Source organism: Fukomys damarensis, unplaced genomic scaffold, assembly GCF_012274545.1.
Source record: "Fukomys damarensis isolate Sample0158 unplaced genomic scaffold, DMR_v1.0_HiC HiC_scaffold_38, whole genome shotgun sequence".
Lineage (NCBI taxonomy): Eukaryota > Metazoa > Chordata > Mammalia > Rodentia > Bathyergidae > Fukomys > Fukomys damarensis.
In genome coordinates, this window is record NW_022900950.1 from 35,814,538 (window position 1) to 35,839,946 (window position 25,409).

A 25,409-nucleotide genomic window follows, 5' to 3' on the forward strand; every position below is an offset into this window, starting at 1 on the left:
TGATTCTTTTTGCATTTGAGAAAGATCTCTGTCCTTGCTTCCTATTATCTATCTTTTATTTTGCTTTATAATTTCACATTTATGCTTTTGGTTTCCCACAAGAGAAACCATGCAGTATTTAAGCTTGTGTCTGATTTATTTCACTTACCACTATGGTCTCAAAGTACAGGGCCGGGGGTTTAGCTCAGTGGTTCAGTGGCCTGCCTTGCAAGCGCAAGGACCCAAGTTCAATCCCTGGTACCAAAAAAAAAAAAAAAATCAAAGTACATGCATTTTCCTATAAGTGACTCAAATTTATCTTTTTTATGGCACAGTAGTACTCCATTGGATATAAATACCACATTTGCTTTTCCATTCATCTGTTGATGTATATATAGGCTATGTCCAAGATTTAGCTGTTATGAAAGTGCTTCTATAAATGTGAATATGTATGTAATATGATGGTCTTAACTCTTTGGGAAAGAGTCCTAGAAGGTAAATTTCTGGGTCAAATTGAATTTATATTTTTAGTGTTTTGAGGAATCTCCATATTGATTTCCATATTTGTATTAGTGTACATTCCCAACAATGTAGAAGCCTTCCTTTTTCCCTCTAGCCTTGCTAGCATTTGTTATTATTTAATTTCTTGATGATGACCATTCTTTCTGGGGTAAGATGGAATCTCTCTTTATTTTAATTTGCATTTCTCTAATGGCCAGTGATGTTGAATATTTTTTCATGGGTTTATTGGCCATTTGAACTTCTAAGTATCTCTTGATTTCAGTTTTTTATTAGGCCTTTTATTCTTCTGGGGTTTCGATTTTTTGAGTTTTGTATATATTCTAGATACTAGTCCTCTGTTTGAATAATAGTTGGCAAAATGTTTTTCCATTCTGTAGGTTTTCTTTTCACTCTATTAGTTTTTTCTTTTGCTGTGTAGCTTTTTAATTTTATACATTCCCAATTACTGATTCTCAGTAATACAGTATTTCCTGTGCAACCAGGGTTCTGTTCAGAAAGTCCTTGTCTATGCCTTTGGCTTCATTAGTTTTACCCATTTAATCTTCTAGCAGCTAAAATGTTTCTGTTTTAAAATTTTGCAACTTACTATATTGTTATATGCAGTCAAATCCAGGATAGTTTTGCCAGAAGGATGACTATAAAACCCAACTAAATAGAATAGACTTGAATCCAGCAATAGACCCACAAAGTATGGTCAGTTGATCTTCAACAGTGATTCTCAGTTATTTTAATGGACAAAGCATAGTCTTACCAATAAATGGTGCTAAACGATTGGATATCAACCTGCATAATAATGAATTTTAATCCATAATTTATATTATAAGTGAAAATCAACTCAAAATGGATCATAAACCTAAATATAAAGTCCAACACTGTAATTCTTTAAAAACAAATAAGAAAAGCTAGGCTTGGTGGTGCATACCTGTAGTCCTAACTCCCCAGGAAGCTGAGACAAAAAGATGGCAAGTTCAAGACAAGATGCGGCAATTTAGCTACTTAAGGTCCTGTCTTAGAAAAAAAAATCAAAAGGGCCAATAAATAGCTCATTCAGGTGAGCAAAATTTTCTAGGACATAAAAATTATACATTTTAAAAGGAGAAGTCAGTGAATTTAATATCAAAATAAAATTCCTATGCTTCAGTGACATTGTACGTGGAGAGTTACAGGCTGGAAAAAAATTTGCAAGAAACATATCTGACAAAGTACTTCTATCCAGAATATATAAAGAATTCTTACAACTCAATGATAAGAAAATAACCCAAGTTTCAAAAGGGGCACAATTAACTGCCTTTTTATTTAAAAAAGATAAAAATGATTAGTAAGTCCATGAAAAGAAAGGAAATGGGAGATAAAAACCACAATAAGAGTGCTATGGAGGTTATAGAGCAACTGGAACTTTACATTGTTCTAGTTGGGCTGCCCTGTGAAGAGCAAGTGTCTTGTTTGGTCATTTTTCAGAGCTAGTGTTGTGCCTTGCCTGAGCCTGAGGAACACTTTGGCCCAGGATGGTATTTCTTCTCATACATCCGTAAGTTTTCATCAGTAATAGGTTCTGTAGCACTGAATTTTAAAAATTCTACAGCTTTCTGCCATTTGTCAATCAAAAGTCAAGAACTGCAGTTCAGTGTAGGGGATGTTCATTTTGTGGTTTCACATTTGGAACTCTGAATGCTTCCACTCAGTCTTTGTGAATTAACACGCCTGGGTTTCTCTTCTTCCAGGAAACGTAAGTCTATAGTCTACCTGAGTTTACCTTAGTTGCAGTTGCTCCACAGGATAACTTCTCTCCCTTTGAGGTCCCAGCATCCCCTGAACAGAGTATGGTTTGTGACCATCTCAACTATGCCCTACAAGTTTGATGAAAATCTTCCCAGTTGTTTGCTTGTGACACAGCAACAGTGCTAGAAACTGTATTTTCATAAGGTGGGCCAATGCTTTTGTGTCTTTTAAATTATTTTTTCATACTGATCTAGAAGCAAGCCAAACTTAACCTCTCTGGAACACTTGTGATTTAATTGCACAATAATTGGTTCCTTCTTTTTATTGTGAAATAAAATAAATAATCTGAAAATAAATAAATACTGCCTCTTACAGAGAATGAACATTGGTTTGAGAGCATTCTTGGTCATAGCTGATAGCTTGCAGCAGAAGGATGGTGAACCTCCCATGCCGGTTACAGGAGCAGTACTACCTTCTGGAAACACGTTGAGAGTAAAGAAAACATATTTGAGTAAAACACTAACTGAAGAGGAAGCCAAAATGATAGGTGGGTTTCAGACATGTGCTATAGCTGAATATGAAGCCTTTAAAATCACCATGAGATAATTACTCCTAATGATAGATTTTTTAAAATGTTGAACAAGTAGCCAGTGAGCCATTCCAGTGTTAATTGTGTTAATTGATTTATGTTGTGTTTCCTTACTGCTCTTTAAACTTCTTTTGAATTTAATATTTTGCCATTTAAACAATGGACCTTTATCTGGGTGTGTTCAATTCCAAATAGTTACTGTCTAAATTTTACAGTAAATTTATAATATATCTGTGTGCTTTGGTGAACAGCCTTATTTACAGCCGGTTATTTGTTGATTTACATTTACAGTGTATTTCCTTTTTTCCAATAATACTGATTATAATTTATATTTTAAATAAGCCCCAACCCACCAAACACCAGGTTATACTGTGAAACTATCTACATGAAATTTTTTTCTTTTTAATTCAGCTATCATCGTGCGAAGAGGTGACTTTTTGTACTTATTTCTTATTACGTACCCAAATTTTAAAATCTACTGCAAACATTGCTAATACAATTTTGGGGCTATATTGAGGACTCTATGAGGGAACACATGTGGAAGCTTTGTACTTTCAAATATTTTAAATGAGTTCAGAAAAATTAATGCATGAGAAATCAATTTTTAAAAGACATTGAAAGGGCTGGGGATGTAGCTCACAGGTGCTATGCTTTCCTATCAAGTGCAAGGTCCTGAGTTTGATCCCTGGTACCACCAAAGGGGGGGGCAGAGAGAGAGAAACAGAGAGACATCAAAAGGTTTATTAGGAAAAATTTAAAGTACAATCTCCATGAAAATGGAGTACAGGCCCCCAAAAAAGAAGCACATCATAGTCTGGGGCTGGGACTATTTATGCATTTTTCACAGTGAAAATATGTGGAATCTGGGACTGTAGACAAAGTGTGGGCTTGGTTTCTAGGAGAAAAATGATGGCCCACATACAGAAAAATAATGGATCATTTTCCAGGTGAAAATCGGGGGGTCTAGCCCATTGTTGTTAAGCTATGGTTTCTGTCTTTCATCTTATTAAATGAGCTAATTTATGGACTTTTAAGAAAGAGATGGAGGGAGGGAATGGAGAAATTAAAAGAATTAAGATGTGTTAGGTACGTGTACCAATTCCCTATAGTGTAATCTTGATGTATATAAACATATACTAATAAAAATTTTACAAAATTTTAAAAGCTTAAATTAAAAAATAAAAGCTAGGCGTGGTAGCACACACCTATAATCCCAGCACTCAGGAGGCAGAAGCAAGAGGTTCACAGTGAACTGGAGCTCAGCCTGAACCACATAGCAAGACCATATCTGAAAATAACTAAAAGACACAGTTTTGAAACAGATTTTCATACATGAGTTACAAACATGTACTAATAAAATAAAATGAAAAGAGAAAAAAAGGACTAAAATGTGATGATTTTCCGTATCTCCGTTTTACCTGTCTTTATTTCTTCTGTCTTTTCTTACCTCACCCCACCCATTTGTTCCCTTACTTTTAAGGGCTACAGAGGGATATAAAATACATTGCTGCTGACCACGCCTAGCCAGGGATCCAAAGTGTCATTCTGACTAATCTATAGGAGACAGAGGAAGATGTGTTTTTGCTGTTTGATGAGCCATCGTCATTCTTTATAGCTTAGAAAAGAGGACAAGAACATTAGCCAGTCACTGTGTTTTTTTTTCTTTTGGTTTTGGATTTTTTAAAACAGAGTCTTGCTTTGTAGTTCAGAGTGGCACTGAACTCACTATGTAGCCTAAGCTGGCCTCAAACACAGCGATCCTTCTGCCTCAGCCTCCCAAGTATTGAGATTATAAGTGGATACCAACACACCCGGCTGACTTTTAAGCTTCATTTGGTAACTGTGTTAAATAATCAGAGATAAAAATTAAAAGTACAATATTGGTGAATAGTGGATCCAAAAGTTGGAGAAGTCAGACAAAATTAGGCAGCATAATCTGTAATATTAATATATATCTGCCCAGAAATGTTAAACCAAGAATAGCAGGTTGGGTTTAAGAGCATACAGACGCCTCCCTGTTTCTTCAATATGAAATCCAGTGTCCTCCTGTTTTAATTATAGCAATAGCAAAAAAAAACACACTAAATAAAGGCCCATTAAATCTTTTATTATAGAGCTTGAATCTGGATCTGACTTCTGTTTATGGAAATGTAAACCTTTGTTAGTGATCCTCTTCAGATAATATAGACATATAAAGTCTGGAGTAGATAACAGAATTACTTCATACCACAAAAGTAACAAATACTAGTCACTAGATTATTTCTATTGTCATTTTGTCCCATAGGTAAACCTATACAAAAGGCCTTTTTTTTTTCTCCTCATTTGAGGAGTACTAGAAAGTACATCAAAATGACAATGGCAATACACTAAAGACAGGCCGAAGGGCATGTTTTTGGAAGAGTTAGTAAGATTGGGAATCCTGACCTCTTATGGTTGTAGGTTAAGATGTTATAGATATAGCTAGATACTCCCTGTAGGGTTAGGGTACAATGTTTGGAGTTCCTTTTCATGTCTAGCTTAGCTTTCTCTGATTTCATGTTACTATTAATTACTGCTTTTTTGTTTGTTTTGGTTATAATTTCCCATATAAGACAAAGTCAAAGGAAGACCCATGCAGAGCCCTTGCAGGGGCCTCCAGTTGTGCCCTGGGTCCTGTCTGACTTTGAAAGACAAGGGCAAACATATTGGCTGTCCTGTTAGCCCATTTTAATATTAGTCTCTAAGCCTTGGTTGTCCGTCACCCGGAATGTCAGTTATACAAGTTTTGAAATGGGAGCTGTAGGTCTTAATCCTATTATAATCCTTTCTAAATACCAGGCACTTTGAGATATAAAGTATGACCTGGGAACACCTACCTCTTCCATTAATGGTCAGTGTTAGTATTAAAAGTCAGTGTTATATTCTGTTTGTCCTATAGGTGATGACCTACCATCTTAATGTACTGTTTAGGTTGTTGTTTATAAGTCATATTCCAAAGTCACAGTCCCAGGGCCTCTTTACTCCTGGAGATGGCTTGCCAAAGAAAATGTCTCTGGACAGGATCCCAGAAGCAAAGACGGGGACAGGGACAAAGCAGAGACAGGGACCTTTCACTTACCCCAGCTGTGGGACAAGCTGCAGGTTCACTGACTTCTACCACAAAAAAAGAAATTCTGACCCTGCATTTATATTTTAAAAAGGGATTTAATCTGACTTTCCACAAGAAACAGCAACTTATCCTGAGGTGGAAGGGACAGAGAGAGGAAAAATTATTTAAAGGCGATCTAGGAAAACATAAATCCTAATAACCAAAGGTTTCAGCTGGGTCCAGTAAATTTTAATTATCACAAATTAAGCAGCCATAAACACTGTTTTATTTAACAGGTATTATTGAGTTATGTAGTATTTGTCTTATTTTTATTTTGATACATATTATTTACTTAATAATATTTATTTATTGTACACGTCAGAACTTGTAAGAATAGGTTTTCAAAGCAAATGTATTCCTATTATTGTAAATGCTGATGATATATAAGCCAGGTCTGAATTGCATCATTTGAGAATCTGCTGTCAAAGAATCTGTAAATAAAATGAAGAAATTTCTACATCCTCAGTGTTATAAAAATAAAGCAAGTATATAATGAAAGTTTGCATTAAGATATCTCATTCATCTAAGGTTGTTCCTAGAAAAGAATGTGAAGCTTGCAACAACCACAGCATCTTCCAAGCACAAAAATGAAAATTGATCAAATCAGCCAGGATTTAAAACACACAAACAAAATAAAGTGTAGGTCCTCAAGAGAAGTGCTGGGAAATATTTATTTACTTTGCTGTGTTTCAAAGTTACTTACTTTTATGTTATATATATAATACATATATGAAATGCATATGCTGTGCACATTTGTCTTCCACTGTGGGGCATTGATACTATTTAATGAAAACAATAATCATAATGTAACTGAAATGCATTTTCTTTCATTTTAAAGTTTATGTTGTGAAGGCATTTTGTTTATTAATAAAAGGATATGTGTTTATTTCAAAGAATAATTGGAAGTTTTTAAAATTTTAACCCAAAATGAGAATTATCCTTTATTCGTTAATCACTAAGGAGAGTGGGTTTTCTTCTTAGCAAGAAACTTAGATTCAAAACAAAGTATTTTCCTCTTTATTTTAATATTTATGAAAAATATTTCTCATTGAAGTATTAGAATTCTTCTTAGTGTGATTTAAATGATTATTTGGTAAACACCTGCTCAGTGCAGTGCACTGTGCCAAGAACCATGTAGAAAGAGACTGAATCACACTCAGCCCCTTGCTCAAGGGAATCATTGATTCATACAATCTTCAGTGAAATATGCATAGAGGTTGAATAAAATAAGGATATTCTCTAGTAGATTTAGTCAAGGATGTAAACATATGTTTTTCAGGCATGTCTTTATATTACTCTCAAGTAAGAAAAGCTGTAGACAACATTTTAAGACACCTTGATAAAGAAGTAGGACGATGTATGATGCTAACTAACGTGCAGATGTTAAACAAAGAACCTGAAGACATGATCACGTGAGTATGATGAGCACCATTAACAGTGAACCAAAGGACAGAGGGAGAGGGTCTTCTCATTTATTTTTCCTACTTATTCTGTATTTTGCTCTCTCATAACTTCTTAGAATTGGAGTTCTAAGAAGTGTTAAGTGTTAAAGGTAGGGAAAAAATACTTGGACATTATTCGAGTGACTATAAAAAGAAGAACAAACTGGAAGTTGATCTAGTTTGGCTCTCAAGTGTCATTAGGCCAGTCAGTTAGAAAATGGGGCCTACCACTCATGTGCTAAACCATGTACCTACTTTAGATGTGACATTTTGTTTCTAAACCACCCACAATCCATGTAATGTAGTGACATCCCCAATTTATATGCATTCTTTTTTTTTCATCTTAAATGACTTTATTGGTACATTTTAGGGATACAGTACATTTACATTCATTGTTGGGATCTTGTACCTCTACATGACAAGTCTTGATTCTCATTTCTTCCCCTTGTCCCTGCCCTCCCTTCACCCCCTCCTTCCCTCCCCATCTACAAGCACTTTATTTCCATCTTTTCATTCTCTCACATTTTTTTCTTTTCCCTTATTACCCTTCCCCTACCCATCCCACCTTCCCTACACCTTTAGCTCCACATGTGTAAATACCAAATAGTTTCCCTGGTGTGAATAATCTGCAATAATCCATAAGATCCTAATAAGATTACTGACATTTAGAAATGGGAAGAAAGGAGCTATATGCATTCTTTATAACTCTCAAAATCACTTGCTTAATAGTTTCTGTGCAGCTGGGCCATAGATTTTAAGAAATTGTAATCCTAGCTCTCCAGAAGCTAAAGCGAGAGGGTAGCCACAAGTTCATGGCCAGCCTGGGCCTTGTAATGAGTTCAAGGGCAGTCTGAAGTACATAGCAAAACCCTATCTAAAAATATTTAATTAATTAAAATGAAATAAAACCTATTTCTTCAGATCCCCACTTAAGATCTGTGACCACTCCTTGGCCTCATATAGTTCCTTCCAGATTACTTCTTCTGTGAGTATAACATATGTAAATATATAAACCTACTACCTATGATGGGCTCACACCCCAGTAAACCCAATGTAAGTTGAAAATGCATGTAATACCCGTAATTCACTGTACACCTTAGCTTAGCAAGGTGTCCAGTGTCCAGCTTAGCCCCATGATCAGTGGGTTGACTGTGATCTATAATCACTGCCTGCCATCAACAGAGAGGATCAGGTCACATGTCACTAGCCAGGAAAATATCTAAATTCTAAATCTGAGCATTTTCTACCAAATGTAAATTGCTTCTTTCCCATGGTAAACTCAAAATATCCTAAGTCTAGGACCATCTGTACTTTTTCTCTTTTACAGAAATGGATTGTATAATACACATCATCCTGCAGCTTGCCAGTCATTTGATTTAAGTCACTTTAGACTCTTCAACCAAAATAACAGAGTTGAGATTATTAACATGAAAGATACCATTTTGACTTTAGTTCTTAACTCAGAAGTTTCCAGATTATCAACAAACATTTACCCACATTATTCTATACTCCTTGAATATATTAAACCATGTTTAATTTATAATGTAGAAGATATAAGAAATGCTTTTAAAATTCTGCCATATAGTTTTATCCTCTAAAAATCTGAAGCAATAATAGAGTATTAAAGGAAAATCATAATCAGTAAATATCAATAAGATAGGTTCGGACCAAAATAGCATATATGAAATATGCAGGATTAAATATAAAAATATCTTATTTATGTTTTAACCAATGCCTCATACTTTTTTCTACAAGTCTTCTTTATTTTTTCTAATTTGCCCATCTTCCGACCCCCAAATAAGGTTAAAATATTTTTCATGCTAGACTTTAAGGCATATCCCTGAGTGGAAAATAACTTATTGCTTCATTTCTTTAAAAAAAAAACAAGAGGAGAAATATTAGGGATCATATAAGCATTTCAAAGAGGGTGGAGACCACAAACACTAGTTGGAACAGTCATCTGAGTTGGTATTTGAGGTTGGTGTACTACTTTCCCAGGCCCTACTTAGAATATGAACTTTAACGTTAAGTCTTCTGTGTTGCTCAAACTCCATTCCTCATTTCTTCTGTAGCAAATGGGAGGGGGGAGAATGTCATAATTTTAACATCTGTTAATAAATTTTTAATTATGTTAATTTAAGGAGTCACATGCTCCCTATAAGAGCCCAGAGAGCAAAGACAGCAATTTTAGGAAGAAATCATGTACTAATTAGTTTCTAATCTAGGCTCACTTTATCAGCTTAAAAGTCTGGCAGAGTTCACCTTAACTTTAGGCCAAGCAGGGTCATCTGTTTTCTGACAGATATGAAAATAACCACAGCTGTTTGAAACATCTGGTGAGCAAGCTAGGAGAATGTTTAAATGCCTCACTGCTATACAAGCAATTAGCAATTGCCAGGAGTCTGTGCAGCTATGGAGGCTGTCCCTGAATACATCTCTGCTTCAGCTCATTGGAAACCACCATGAAATGGCTTCCTCCCTGGAATCCTCATACAGCTCATCAACAGGTCCCTGGGAAAGTTCAAGAAGCAATCTTACAGTTTCCACAAAAGCAGAATATTTTTTGTTTGTTTGTTTGTTACTGGGGATCAAACTCAACTCTGGTCCTTGCGCTTGTGAGGCAGGCGGCGGCACCACTGAGCTAAATCCCTGGCCCCAGCAGAGTATTTTAGAAGTCAACGTATATGTATTTTATTCTTCATATGAACAAGTTTATATTCATTCTTAACAAACTTAACAAAACCGTGCTAAAAAGTAATGTCACAGAGCAAGATTGCTGTTTGATTATAGTCATTAGATTATAGAAAGGATAGATTCTATTTGTTGCATTTCTATTCTGACCACGGTTTCTGTTTGCCAGAAGAAATTACTTCTAAGCCACTTTGCATTTTCATTATTGTGGCCTGTGTTATATCATTTCATTAACTTACTATCAGTCATATTTATTCACAGAAAACTAAATAATCAGAATTTAGATATGCTGTTACATATTTTCATTTATGTCATTTGAAAGGTTTGATGGGTAGTTTAATATTTCCATAAAAGTTTTGATATAATAAGATGTGTTTTGAATCAGTTACCTACTAAAACTTGAAATAACATCACAAAATATGGTTGTTCCTCTGTATCTATAGGGGATTTTTTCCAAGATGTGACACTCCCCTGCAGATATCAAAATCCAAGGTTATTTGGGCCCCTGATATAAAATTGCATAGTAGTTCCATATAAATTCTGCACATCCTCCTATATCATTTATATCATCTTTAAATTACTTATAATGCCTGGCACAGTGTAAATACTATGTAAATAGTTGTTACACTGTTTTGTTAAGGAAATAATGACAAGGAAAAAAATTTTGTACATGTTCAATCCAGACACATCTTCCCTAACAACATTTTAAATCCACAGTTGGTTGAATCCATGGATGCAGAGGCCTACAGAATACATGTTTCCTTTACATTTCCCAACAATGTAGAAGGCATTATTACCGTTAAACATTAATATTCTCAAACGTAAAAGGGAAAAGGATTCTCCATAGCGATTAGTATAATTTTAAAAGTCAGAATTTCAGGATTTTACTTGTCATTACAGAAGCACTTAATGTTTAATAATAAGGCAAGAAGCTCTAGAGCAGTGATGGAAACAGTGACATAAACCATTTAGAGACAGAGTGCACAAACTGCAACCAAAACCCAATTATTAATCACAAAGTGCCAACGCTGCAGTTAAAAATCAATACTGTTTTTAATTTGGAAAAGACAACTTATACATTACAATCTTTTGTCTCAAAAACAAATAACACATTGCTATAGATTCACCACCACTGATCTAAAGGAAAAGGCTAACTCATCAGGGAGAAAAGTTTGCAGATATCACACGTGTAAAAGGTACCATTCTTTATACATCACAAAATATAGCTCAGTGTGAAAGCCATGGGTTCAATCCCCAGTACCACAAAATAAAATGAAATAAATCCTATTTTTAAATACTGAATGTAGGGGTGACATGTATTTCTCCATGCTGATACATTTGGACATTTCTGTGGTTCTGATGTTTTAATTGCATCCCACAGGAACCAAACCCCATGGAACCTAACTGAATGGTAGGCCTATAGTAAAATGCCACTGATCAGGATTTCAGAAATGCATAGCTCTCTCTTAACATTTAAATTTTAAAACTATTAGAACCAGTCAACTTGTAAAAGTCATAAATACTAAATTGTGATTCAGAAGATATGAATCAACTTCTGGTCTTTGTTCACATATTTAATGATTTTTTAACTTTTTTTCACAACTGTTTGACCTATATTTAAAGTCTGTCTTAAAATTCTAGGGGTGAGAGAAAGCCAAAAATAGATCTTTTCAGGACCTGTGTAGCTGCTATTCCTCGACTGCTTCCTGATGGGATGTCAAAACTTGAACTTATTGACTTGCTGGCCAGGTAGGTGAGAACTGTCCTGGATGTTATTTGACTAAAATTGATTTCAGTCCTTGGTCATGACTTAAAGATAGAAGAACCACCATTATTTAAACTGACAAACATTTACTGAATGAGACATTATTTTAGGTTCTATATATGGGAAGGAAGGAATAAAGAAAAATATTTTGTTTTTTGTTTTTTTAGACAAGGTTCCACTATGTAGCTCAGGCTGGCCTGGAACTCACTATGTAGCCCAGGCTGGCTTCAGACTCATGGTGATCCTCCTGTCTCAGTCTCCTGAGTGCTGGTATTGGAAGTGTACACCACCATTCCTGGCTCAAGAAATACTTTAGTGTTTTCTCTATGTTCAAGGAGTTTAAAATCCAATTTAGAAGGAATATATAAGTAGATAACTGAAAAACCCAAGGTCTAGAACTCTGTAAATTAATGTCACAAAAAATAGACACATAAAAGCAGTGGATTACCATGGACCAAGGCAGATGAATCCAGGAGAAGGCAGAACTTGAACTAACCTTTAAGGAGAAGGTAGAATTCACATAGGAAAGGGGAATGAAATGACAAAAGAGTTCATTCCAGGTCTGATGTCCTAGGGAGTCAAAAAATGCTGGGAACAAAGTCCTAAGCTAGTTTTAGCTTTTTAGAAAGCTGCCAAAAATTATATTTATCACTCTCACCATTGAACGCACAGTCTAACTAGAATCTAAAATTTATTTGTTTTGAGTGAAATTAGCTTATTGTGCTTAGTAAGCTTGACTATCTTCTGTTGATCTGAAGCTCTGTTAGGCATGTCTTTAATTTAAAAATAAAAAATGACTTATTACCTAAAGGCAATGTAGAAGGCAAGATTATTAGACACATGCTGTATGAGGAAGAACAAAAGTCATCATTGGCTTGAGGAAAAAAAGAATGAGAAAAGAGCTTGGAAACCCAAAAATGAAAGGGAATAAAAATAAGTCTGGAAAGGTTAGATTTTCAGTGAATCCTAAGTATTAAAAGAGCATTTGGGTTGAAATTTTCAGTGGGGGAATAACATGCTTTAAATTGACATTTGGTGCTATTAAGGTGATACTGGTGGAATGAAGGAAAGCTTGGAGAAAGATAACAGACATTAGTGCTGAGTGAACAGAAGATGCACTGCATAACCAAGGTTACTTCATTGTCTAGCCTTTAGAGAGCACCCTTCTCATGTGTACCAAATAAATAAGCTGTGCTGCCATCCCCGGGAACTGCACATCGAGAGCCTCTGAGCATCCCGTGAGTCCCATATCTCAGTCACTGTGGTATCCTCTCTTCTGTGGACAGCCAGTTTGCATCCACCTATTGCTCACATCTGGCTCTGATGCAACAGCTTTGATAGCCCATGATCCTTCTTTCCTCTTCCTGGTACCACTAACAAGGATTTTACCGGATGTAAAAATTACTGGAGGTCCATTACCTTCACAACCATGTGCCCAAGCCTTTTGTCCTTCTATCTGGTGTTTATCACCTACCATTGTTAGCAACCATCAGCCTAGGGATCCTTCTCCTTTCTGTTGTATGTGTAGGATATACTGTAAAGAGATGAAGTTATAAACGGCAATCTCTTAGGTCTTTGTGAGGCCTACTCACTGGATGTCACGGGGGGCAGGGAGTCAGAGACAGAGACAAAATAAGCCTGGATTAGAGAGGGGTTTCCAGTTCTGGATCAGAAGACCCAAGAGGAACAAAGGCAGATTTCCAAAGAACAGAAAAAACTGATTTGGTGGAGGTAGAAAATGAAGAATAGAGAGATAAGATACCATCAGCGTCATCCCCACTAATAGAGATATCTTCCTATCTAAGAGCAGAAACTGAAAACAAGTTAAAACTGTGAGAAAAATGTCAGAATGACCTAGAAATATGAAAGTCTCTTGTCAGTTTACTATAACAAGGGTAGATCGTGTTACCGTGGAGAAGGGCTTGCTGAGGAAAAGGCTGGATATGGCCATGAGGAATTACTAAACTCAGATCCCTCCTCATGACCCTGTACCACTGGAGAACAAAGAACTACTCCATTATCATATTAACCAGTTTAAAATGACAGTTTTACTGTGTGATTTCACTGCTTTAAATTATATTCTTCCAAGAGATAGGAAGTATTATGAGAGAATAGGCAGAAAACAGAATCATCTAGAAAGTTTGAATATTGTATCCCTACTGGCCATTTTACTACCTGTGTAGTCGGGAGAAATTATTTGGCCCCTCGCCTGTCTTCTCCTGTGGTAAAATTTTGCTCAAACTGGCATGAAGCTGCCTGTCTCATAGTACTGTGGATAGGGTTAAATGCAATGAGGCTTCTGCACTTTGTTTAATCAGAAGGAAAAGGTATTTGCATGGAAAGGCATTTACCAGGTGAAGTGAAATTGAAGGAGAGTTTGCTTTTTTCAGCAAGGGTAGCTTTTGATAATATCCACCAAGGCCTTTGAAATACCAAGGATTGGGTTGGAGATTTAGCTCATGGCTGTGTCGCTGCCTCACAAGCTCAAGGTCCTAAATTTAATCTTTGGTACCAGAAAAAGGAAAAGGAAAAAGGAAAAAGAAATACCAGGGTTTTTAGATAGTCCACAGCATTTTGGGGAAGTCTCTGATGCTGTTTTGCAGTGAATCTGTGTAGGAGGCGCCTACCTCTAGAATCGCCTTGCCTAATTCGGTGACACTGGAATCTGCAGGCTGTGGTGCCAGGCATGTGGGGAGGGAATTCTGTTAGACGCGGTTGGAATGTCGATGCTATTTATAGCATATCCTGTTTATTATTATGTACATTCTTATGGAGTCCAAAGCCATCAGTACAGTCTTTTATAGGGAAAAGAACAAATATGGAGAGCTCAAGAAATGACTGGGTTGTATCAGAAGTTCGTGGAGAGACCTTTTTCATAAACTTCAAAAGAAACCAGAGGCTATTCTCCTTGGGGGAACATAACTAGAGTGTGAGACCTGCACACTGTGTCCTATTAATTTATGAGAAAATGAGACTGTTCGGATGACTAAAGAGGGTCAGAGGACAAAAGTGAAGTAATTCATTCACTCATGACAAATGTGGGTTGCAAGTATCACATAAGTCTTCAGTCTCTTTGTGCCCCTACAATCTAGTTGTATTGGATTAAGTTGACTTGAGACAGTATTTATGCGACCTTTGATTTCAGACATTTCACACCCATATCCTTGGTAAATTTTTACTTGAAATCTTGTTTTTTCTTTAAAAATTGAGAAAATAAGACCAATGTTCACTCAGGCTCTAGTCCCTTCTGACTCAGTTCCCTGTAAGGAGTTTCAAGGGTGTGTCCCACACAATCTGCAGAAGGCCCCTTCCCAGCATTTCTGGTAATGGCTAAATTCCACAGACACTGAAACCTGTAACTCGTGTTGGTATGCTGAACATGACAGAGGTGTTTGGAAAGCTTCAGGCAAACTTCCTTCTCCAAGCAGCTCATAATGGCAGAGGGTGAGGAATCGTTCTTTGCATGCTTTGTGGAGGCTATGTAGGCCGTCCCGATTCATTTTCAGATCCCTGGTTGTACTGTTCCTGCCATTAGCAGAGCCAGCTCTGCTTGGCTGTCAGAGTTCCCCAAGGATAGAAAGCGGAGTTTACTTCTCTCCATGGCAGCCAATATCTTTACTCTCTACCTTGCGAGCTTCATCCTGCTGTATCATTTGACCACAAGAAGGACCTTTTCCCCCAAGAGTCCTTGTCATCTGTCACTTCTCACTGCACGGTATGTGCACTAAGGGTTTTCTGTCCGATATTTACCCTTCCCTTTCAAAAGCTTGACTTTGTTAATATAATACTCATTGCATAGGGTCGTGAGAATTAAATAATGCATATAATCACTTAGCAAACTGCCTAGCACACAATAAGTTCTCAGCAAATGTTAGTTATTATTTTTAGGTATCTTCACATTTGAATAATACATACGATGTTATACAATAAATTTTTATATACATCATATTAAGTAAACTTGGTACATAGTCATCCCTATTTTTAGTCAGGAAGACTGAACTTCAGAAGAATAAAACTGGTTGCCTAAATTCATAGAATTTTCCTGAAACCAAATATCATTTCTTTTATGCAAAATAACAAATACCTTTTATCCAGTTACTTATAATTTGTGGAAATGTCGGGTAATACACAATTTTAGATCTTGTGTGGAATCTGAAATATATTAACTATTCTGCTTTTACTTTTCAGCATATATGGTGTTATAAAAAGTGAGTAGTTCGATGTAGCTGGGAGAATTCATTGCAATTTTATATATATATATATATAATTCCACTTAGTCTTATTTGTTTTAAATGAAAAGCAGTTTAAAGCATTGCATATAGCTGGAAGTTCATTCTTCAACAGCCCCAGAGGAGAAATTGCCACCACTTCTGATACAATAGTGTAGTAGCTAATAGCTAACCTACCAACAAAACCCCTTTTTGGAACCCTCCTCTCCTGGGCTTCATTTTTACGGCCCTACTCACCTCTTCCTAATAACATTTTGTTCATCTTGCCATAGTGTAGAGAAGAATGCTTCTCCTAATTGACCTTTTCTTCAGGATATGGCTTGTGAATTTGAAATCATCCCTTTCATTTGCATAACAAATGAACAACCAAATTATTAAAAGTTACCAAGCTGAATCTGAAGCTCACCTGTGTGGAGGTGGTTTGCATTAAAAGTCATTTGTCTGATCTGACCAACAAAGAAGGTGGCCTTGTCCAACCAAGTTCAGGTTTTTCCCATTTTAGAAAATGTCCTTATTTATTCAGCAACAACCTTATACAAGTAGCACATGCCCTTGGGATCACTCCACTTGCTGGCTCTGATCACTGAAGACAGGGCCCCAGGACTGGTCACAGCAACACCTGTGACATATGCAGAATGCAGCTACATATTTGCCTGCTGATCTGAGCACTTCTCCCACACTGGATTTGGTCCTTGCTCCTTATGCCAGATGCCTATAGAAACAAGTGGAACTGATGTTGCAATATTGATCTCTTTTGATGTATTTTATGTATTTTACTGCTGTGTCCCTGTGGAGATTTTTTTTTTTTTTTTTTTTTTTTTTACAGGGGATCCAACTCATGTCCTTGTGCATGCAAGGTGGGAGTCGGAACTACTGAGCTAAATCCCCGGCCCCCTGTGGAGATCTTTAAGGCATCTTCATGGTTTTGTGTGTAACCAAGTTCCAGAAGCTCTATTTAAGGATCCTGAAAACTATATCAGCATCTTAGAAATTTTGCTTGTGTGTCCCGCAAGCACCTCAGGCCTCCTCAAGTTGCTTTTCTTAAAGTTACTCTACTCTTCTTTAAGCTCCTGCCACCAAACTCTCTTAGAGGGAAATTTTTTAATTGAAATTGTATTCATTCATTTTGTGATCAATGTTTTCTCTTTCTTTTGTGGTCCAGTTTCTCCATGAAATGGCCCACCTAGAAATTGGGCAATCTATTCATCCATTGTTGCTAGACTAGGAAACCTAAAAAGATTTACTGCTTTTCTGCAGATATTGAACACTCAGGGTGGCTGATTTTTTTATTTTCACTTAATTTTGAGTCTTCTCTTCCTTTTTAGTTATGTTTTATATAAATCTTATGTGTTTCACAAAATGACCTTTGATTATTTGGTTGAAATGCAATGAAAGCAAGAATGAGAAAGACCTGGGTGAAACAAATGATAACTGTATCTGGCACATAGCTTCAGAAGCAGCAAAGGAAGAGAACCTTGTCCTCCTTTCCACTCTCCCACACCCTATGCCACAGGTTGCCACAGGACTTAGCTTGATGGGTTATTTTCCCTTGGTCTCACTTCTGTAACAACCTGGGTCTTATTCTTCTACCACCATTCCACTTTTATGATCCACTGGGTCTTCTGTCCCCAAAGCTCATTCCCTAGTCTTGTGTCTTCATCCTCCATCAATATTTTTTGGCCATTTCACTGGTAGACCATATGAATACCATCATTTCAAGAGGTGTGGCCTCCCAGAAGAGTAAGGACCACCCAGCCTTGGGGCTTCCAAAGACCTTGAAATGATCCTATCTTGTGGGCTTAAAGTGAAAACAGATGGCAGATTGCAAATTATTCCTGAAAGTGAAGATAGGTGACAGTAAAATTAATCTCACTTGGAAGGCTGAAAATATTGGCACTTGTTTACAGGCTTCTTTTAAGTAGATCATGCTATGGCTTTTATTCTTAGTGCTTCCCTCATTTCAGCAATATTGGCTTGCTAGGGTTACAAAAAAAAAAAAAAGTACCACAAACTGGATCAATCAAATGACAGAAAATTTATTGTCTTTTTTTTGTGTGGGGGCTAGAAGGGCCAGATCAAAGTATGGGCAGACTTCCTTCCTTCTGAACTTCTCTTCCAGGCCCCTCACCTGGCTTCAGGTAATTCCTAGCAATCTCTGACATTCTTTAGCTTGTCTGAGTATCACCCTGATCTCCGCCTTTACCTTCACATGGCATTTTTCTATGTGCTTGTCTCTAGAAGTTCCCTTATAATGGCACCAGTCATATTTCACAGGGGCCCACCTCCTTCCTGTATGACCATATCCTGTCTTAACAGCATCACAATTTCCAAATAAATTTACATTTTAGGGTATGAGTGGGTTAGAAATTTAACATACAAATTTTATGTTATCCAACCCATTATCATTACCATCAATTAACATTTATTCGACTAACTATAATTCCTATTTCTAGTCCTATATTACTAGTCCTAGTCCTGTCTGGAAAAGGGTGATAGAAGCTTGTTTTCTAAGACATGTAGTACCATAGACAGTTATATGTAATAAAAGGAATAACAAAGATGGGAAAATCTTTAAAACTAGTGAGAGTAAAGGGATACTTCCTCCCCAAATGCATGGGGTTTTGGTCTTTTACCCCAGCTTTAATCAGAGAATTCATGTATTATACATGGGGATTGGTGTTACTTAGGGTTCTCCATAAAAATAGAAACATTAGGATGTAAATATTGAAAGAGATTTAGTTCAGGATTTGACTGACATGATAATGAAGACTGGCAAGCCCAAAATCTCCAGGGTAGGCCCTCAGCCTGCAGACTCAGGAGAGCCAAATTTCCAGGGTGTGTCGAAAGGTTGTCTGCCACAGTATAGGAAACACTGTTGCAGATGATGTCTGAAGGCTGCCTATTGCATAATTCTATCTTGAGCAGAGAGTTCAGTCTTTTATTCCATTCAGACCTTTAAGGATTGGATGAGACCCACCCCATGATGAAGAGTAATCTGCTAACTCAGCCTACCCATTTCACTACTAATCCCATTCAGAAACACCCTCATAGAAACACCCAGTGTAATATTTGGCCAAATATTTGGGCCCAGTTAAGTTGGCATATAAAATTAGCAATTACAGAATTCTACATAAAAATTTTTGGAAAATAAAATGGATCTGCTGCTGGTTGAAATATAAAGAAAGTTTTAAAAGTCCTACCTTGCACAGTCCTTAACTGAAAGCCCAGGTTAAAGTTTCTTTCAGCACTATGATATGCTAATAACTATGGATTTAAAGGCCTAAGACTTCCCTAAAGAATTAGCCTTGAACTTCCTCCTTAGCGTCTTTATAGAATTTCCCATGCTTTGAAACAGAAAATAGGGCCAGGGATTTAGTTCAGTGATTCTGCCGCCTGCCTCATAAGCACAAGGACCCTAGTTCAATCCCTGGTACCAAAAAAAAAAAAAGAAACAGAAAATAAATTCCCTGGATTAGTGTAAATCAGCAAACTAAATAGCTTTTCATCTGATTTGTATTGTCAGATTTGGACCAAATCATATGCCTTATGTTTTAGAGAGTAAGAAAGGAGTTTGTTTAGTTTATCAAGCTTTGAAACACTATCTGCTCGAGAATGTATACCTGGGGCAACTTATACTGGACTCATTTCGTAGAGGGAAAAAATGGATTAAGGATTAGAAATTGTGGATTTCTAATGGATCTTGCCTCTTCCCTTTATTACTTACGTGACTTAGAGCCACTTCCTTGGTCACTCTGGGCCATAATGTCATCTTACATTTGTTGAAGATGGGATCTGCTCTCTATCTCAAGGGCACTGTGGATTTGGCCATGTTCTCCAGTGACACTAACCCAATACCTGTAAGCTCCAAAACCAAGGAGATTCTATCTTCTAGAGCTTTGCTTTCCATCTCTCCCTTCCTTACTATCCTTCTGCCACTTGTTGCCTGTGACCTTACAATGACCTCTTGCTCTCTACCCTTGGTCTCTCTCTGTCCATGGCATCTCCCCTTTTCCTACTTCACTCTCTTCACAAGTGTGAACCCAGTCATGTTTCCTCCCCTGCAACAGGGTTATGTTGGCTTTCTTCTAATAATTTAGCTAACATTCACTGAGTGTTCACTACATGTTCACTGTGACGGTTAGTACCATGTGTGGATCACCATGATGAATCTTACAGACTTATGAAGTGCAGTGTAGTATTTCCATTTCACAAATGAGGGATTTCACTGAGGCTTCGAGAGATTAGGTACCTAGCCTGAGAGCATGAGATCAGGTAGTGTACACACTGATTCAGGCATTTTTTTCCTTCCTGTGTGGCCTGCCTTGATGGCCAATAGACCCTTCAACAGACTTCCCCTGCTCCCTTCCCATTGCTGTCTCACATCTTCTCATGTAGGTTCCCTTCCTAACACACAGCCATTTTAAACCTCATCCTGTGTGCTATACCTAGTGCGTCTAGTGCCTGAATCTTACAAGGCTGTCAAAAGTATAACAAATAAAAGAACATATGAAGCAATTTGTTAGCTATAACCCTGCATACTAATGTTGATTTAATATTATGATGTTATTTAATATTATTTAAGATTTAATACTATTATTATTATTAAACCAAAACATGTTGAAATTGTTCAGTTGGCTAACAGAGAACTATCAACACTTGGTATTATCACTGTTTTGGACCAGATAATTCTTTGTCTTCAGGAGCTATCTTTTGAATTGTAGAATGTTCAGCAACATCTGAACATCTGTGCAGAGGCAGCACACACCAAGCTGTACAATGACAAATGTCCTCAGATACTTCCCAGGAGCCCCTGAGGAATAAGCTGATTAAGCACCACTGGCCCTTGTTCACGTTACTGAACTGAGTGTATCATTTTACTTTTCCAGGACTCAGGTTTTAAAAATTAAAAATAGTTTGAAACCAATTTATTCTGTAGTCAGTAATGTATAGAAAAATAATCATACTGTAGAGATAAATGCAATGTGATGTCTTGGACTGCTTTCCAAAAAAGAGAAAGAACAATAGTAGAAAACTAGAATCTGAATAAAGCTTGTAGTTTGGTTAGTAGCATTGTGCCAGTGTTGTTTCTTAGTTTCAATAAATGTACTCTGGTTATATAAGATATAAACATTAAGTGCAGCTGATGAAAGCTGGATGAAAACTGTATTTTCTTTGCAACTCTTCACAAAACCTAAAATTAAAATTTTTGGTTTTTAGCATTCACTTACATCACTTACTAAGAAAAAAAAATTTAAAGGGCCAGGATATGGTGCAGTGGTGTCACTCTTACCTAGCAAGCACAAGGTCCTGAGCTCAATTCCTGATACAACGAAAAAGAAAAAGATACATTTTTTAGGTGCAAGTAGACATAGATACCTATTTGTGTTCCTCCTGGAAGAAAAGTGAATAAAGTCAGTGATTTTGTTGTCTTTGATTCACCTCCCAGGCTCTCTATTCACATGGATGATGAACTGCGACACATTGCACAGAATTCTCTTCAGGGTTTGCTTGTTGACTTTCCAGACTGGAGAGAAGATGTTCTATTTGGCTTTACCAACTTCCTGCTGCGGGAAGTAAATGACATGCATCACACACTCCTCGATTCATCCCTGAAGTTGCTGCTGCAGCTGCTCACACAGTGGAAGCTGCTCATACAGACTCAAGGCAGAGTCTATGAGCAAGGCAACAAAATTAGAAATTCAGAGGTGATTTTCCCAGTCTCCACACCAGTACCTGTTCTTTTACGCACTATACGCATGAATTGAGTGGTAGCCCAGGGAACCTTTGGAGATCTTCTTGCCACCTCTGAATTTTCTTTAGCACTGACCCTTAATCCTACCAACATACACTGTGACCAAGAAATTCGGCTCAGACTTGTCACCACAGAAAAGTTCCTTTAGAAAGTAGGATTTTTTTTTTTTTTTTTTTTTTTTTTGCAGAGAATTACAATCACAAATCTATTTGTAAAACTAACGGCTCTAGGACAGGAAGTTAGAGATAGATATGAATATGCAAAAACTAGCCATCCAGAAGATTTTTTTTTTCCTAGATAGCAACATAGTAGTTGTCTACACCCACCAAGAAAAAAATGTAGTCCATGGTTTCTTGATCCTCTCATATGTCAGTCCTGCATGGTAAAAATTAATGATAACATTTTAGAGATTGCACTGTGAAAGAGTGTTGTGAAGAACCATGGTTCTTATTGCCAGGTGATGAGCTGGCATTGGCAGTGAACAGATGGACACAGGTCTGAGTGAAGAGGAATGTCTCTGAGGGTCTGAGGACTATGAGGCTTAGGGAGATGGCAGCATCCAAGAAACAATGAGGATCCCAGATGTGGTGACCTTAGAGATGATCTTCAAGTCTCTTCTTCCTCATGTGCTACTCATGCCAAAAGATGATAGGTAGAAAACCAGGGGATACATATGTTTGGAAAATTAAAATTAAGGTGGAATCTACCCTATCATCTAGTTTGCTTTTGCTTTAGCTTTAGGTTCATTTGGTTCAACTTGGGAACTTTCTGAACCCATCACATAAACATGCAAAACCTAATTAGAATCTAATGTGCAAACAAGTAAAGAATTCCAAATAGAAAGTAAAATGTTTGAAAAAGTGATTTAATCTCAAGTCTATAGAGAATTTAAGTGAAACCAAATTAGGTCACTTTGATTATGTATGTAGTCTAACCTCAAATGGTATAGAAGGAAGCAGTTTTGTTTTTATTAGCACTAGCAGCCTTTGAAAAGTTCTCATCAGTGATAACAGATGGTTGATATTTCCACAGCAACAATTGGTCTGTAAAGTAAGAAGGGATCTAGGATATTTCATAATCACAAATCTATAAACGTGTGATTCTAAGCCTCTGTAACATTTTAATATCATAAAAATCAGATGTGCATTATTATTTTGCTGAACATGGACTGTTCTTATTGCACCACAGCTAATTCCAAATGGCTCCAGCCACAGAGCTCAGTCGGAACGTGGCCCTCACTGCAGTGTCCTCCATGCTGTCGAAGGGTTTGCACTGGTTTTACTCTGCAGTTTCCAAGTGGCCACACGCAAACTGTCTGTGTTAATACTCAAGGAAATTCGAGCTCTGTTTGTTGCCCTGGGTCAGCCCGAGGTATGGATCATTTTTCCAAATTTTCAAATTCCTTTCTTTTTGAAATGTAGTAAAAAACTATCATATATTGCAGTTTCATATGGTTCATGTCAAATGTGCCAACACAATTTTTGATGCATTCTTAGGTTTTAGTTATGTAACAGCGTTCTTGATGTATTAGAGGTAAGCAGTATACTCTGAGAGCAATTGAAAAGACTGTTCCTGCTTCACTAGGGAATGTTTCTTTGCTAAGAAATAAAGTTTTAAGATTAATCTAGGATATGGGTCATTTTGACATGCATCTAATTAGGAAGATACTACATTTATGTTAGAGAATTAATTTCAAAAAATAATGTATCTCATTTAAAACAATTACGGTACCAAAACAAATAGCCTGGCTAATTGGAAGTTGTTTAATATTTATGATGGTAGAGAAATGATACCATAAGAAATTATATCTTCTTGAGATAGGAGAAGGAAGACACCCATTAAACATGATCAAGACCAGCTAACTTCCTGTACTCGGTCAAATGCTGTATAGATGTTGTCACATCTGACCAAACTCTATGCATAAGATGATAAAAGGACGACGATTAGTTTTTTGTGTCACCCTAATTCTTCTTAAAATGTCACTTTCCATTTTCTTCTTTTGAATTACTAATCTTGGTCTTATGATCCTTAGTATGGTCACTGCTTTTTCAAAATATTTTCAAGCTCATCACAGTCCTTTCTGTTCACATTTCTTCAGATAACCTTTGTGGACTATTTCAGGGCCATATCTTTACTATCTAGTAAATGGATCTCTAAGACACGCTTTATTCCAATAAACTACCACTAATTTTCTAATTGTGGTAATAACAATGATAACATTTATCACACACATGGCAGGCACTGTTTCCATATCCATTATAAGCCATATTATCCATTTGACCCTCACAATAACCTAAGAATTAGCTTTGTTCTTATCCCAGCATAGGTACTGAGACTGAGATTTAAAGAGGTTAAGTGCCTTAGCCCAAATCAACCAGTAGGATCTGACATAACCAGATATATGTATCTCTAAATCCCCATGTTTTTTACTTTCCATTCAACAAACCAATGACGGCAAACCTTTTAGAGCTTTCAGTGATAACAGACATCTGGTTGCACCATGCAGCCATAGGTTCACCACTGAACCAGACTGTATCACTGATATTCTCGTATGTTGCTCTCTTTGACAATCCACAATTTTTTTAAAGCAGTACTCATGCATACATATGTTTTGGGGCTTTCCCGTAAGGCTTCTAAAAATTGTTCTATATTTCCAAGTTCCTCTGTAATAAGCAGTGACAGATGTGAACATATCCATATAAATGTGGGTGTATGTGTATATATTTTTTGTTTATGTAGAACTTTCAATAAAATATTCTCCCTCTCTTTTTAATTTGTTCCTTTTTCTCATGTAGCTTTATTTTATCCAGATACCAAAGAATGTATGTGGTCAGTCTCTAAAATTCCTTTAGGACTGAAATTCAGACAGTCAGCATTAATCAGTTATTTTAATAGGCCAATGACTTAAAATAAATACAGTATTAATGGTCTGACAAAGCATGGTCTTCTACAGTTTTCATTCTTTTACATTGACAAAATGAATACTTCAGCGACTAATCCATAGTACTAGTATTTAGATTCTCATATATGTGTCTGAGTCTTTGAAATTCAGGGATTTGTATTTTCAGACAAATATAAAGTTGGAACCCTAATTATCTCCCACTGAAACTTGAAGAACCCACAATCACAGGGAGTTTATTCAGTGCCTTTCACCTTCTTGGCACTGACTTCTTTATGAGAAACCACTTATCACTACCTTACAAGCTGTTAGGCTTGATATATTCAAGGGAGGGTGGGTTTGGGAAGAGATCCTTTTACCCTAGGAGTAATCACCTCCCCTTTGCACAGGACGATGACAGGCCAATGATTGATGTCATGGATCAGCTCAGTTCTTCCATTCTTGAAAGTTTTATTCATGTAGCCGTTTCGGATTCGGTAAGTACATGTTTGATTCTGCTTGCTGATGGTTCTTAAATATAAGCTCTGGACCTATCTGAAAAAGAAAGTCAGAAATTATATAGACAGATTTGGGGCTTTGTATCAGATTAATAAACTGATAGAAAGGTATTTAGGAAAAACTAGCTTTTTATATGGTACTTTAACAGAAATTCAGATACATTTCAACTAAAATGTAAGCCTTAGGAATATAAATTT

The 25,409-nt window shown here is 36.7% G+C and overlaps 1 protein-coding gene across 6 annotated transcripts in view; it reads left to right on the top strand.

The window, feature by feature from the left end:
• Window positions 1-25,409, top strand: part of Fry (FRY microtubule binding protein) — a 353,736-nt gene that overhangs the window by 212,744 nt on the left and 115,583 nt on the right. For all 6 annotated transcript variants that reach the window (XM_010623889.3, XM_010623892.3, XM_010623891.3 and 3 more), the window contains 6 exons: window positions 2,596-2,767; window positions 7,216-7,348; window positions 11,711-11,818; window positions 21,510-21,768; window positions 23,004-23,186; window positions 25,104-25,190. In XM_010623889.3, the coding sequence (XP_010622191.1) occupies window positions 2,596-2,767; window positions 7,216-7,348; window positions 11,711-11,818; window positions 21,510-21,768; window positions 23,004-23,186; window positions 25,104-25,190 (942 nt within the window). The remainder of the gene's footprint in view (window positions 1-2,595; window positions 2,768-7,215; window positions 7,349-11,710; window positions 11,819-21,509; window positions 21,769-23,003; window positions 23,187-25,103; window positions 25,191-25,409) is intronic.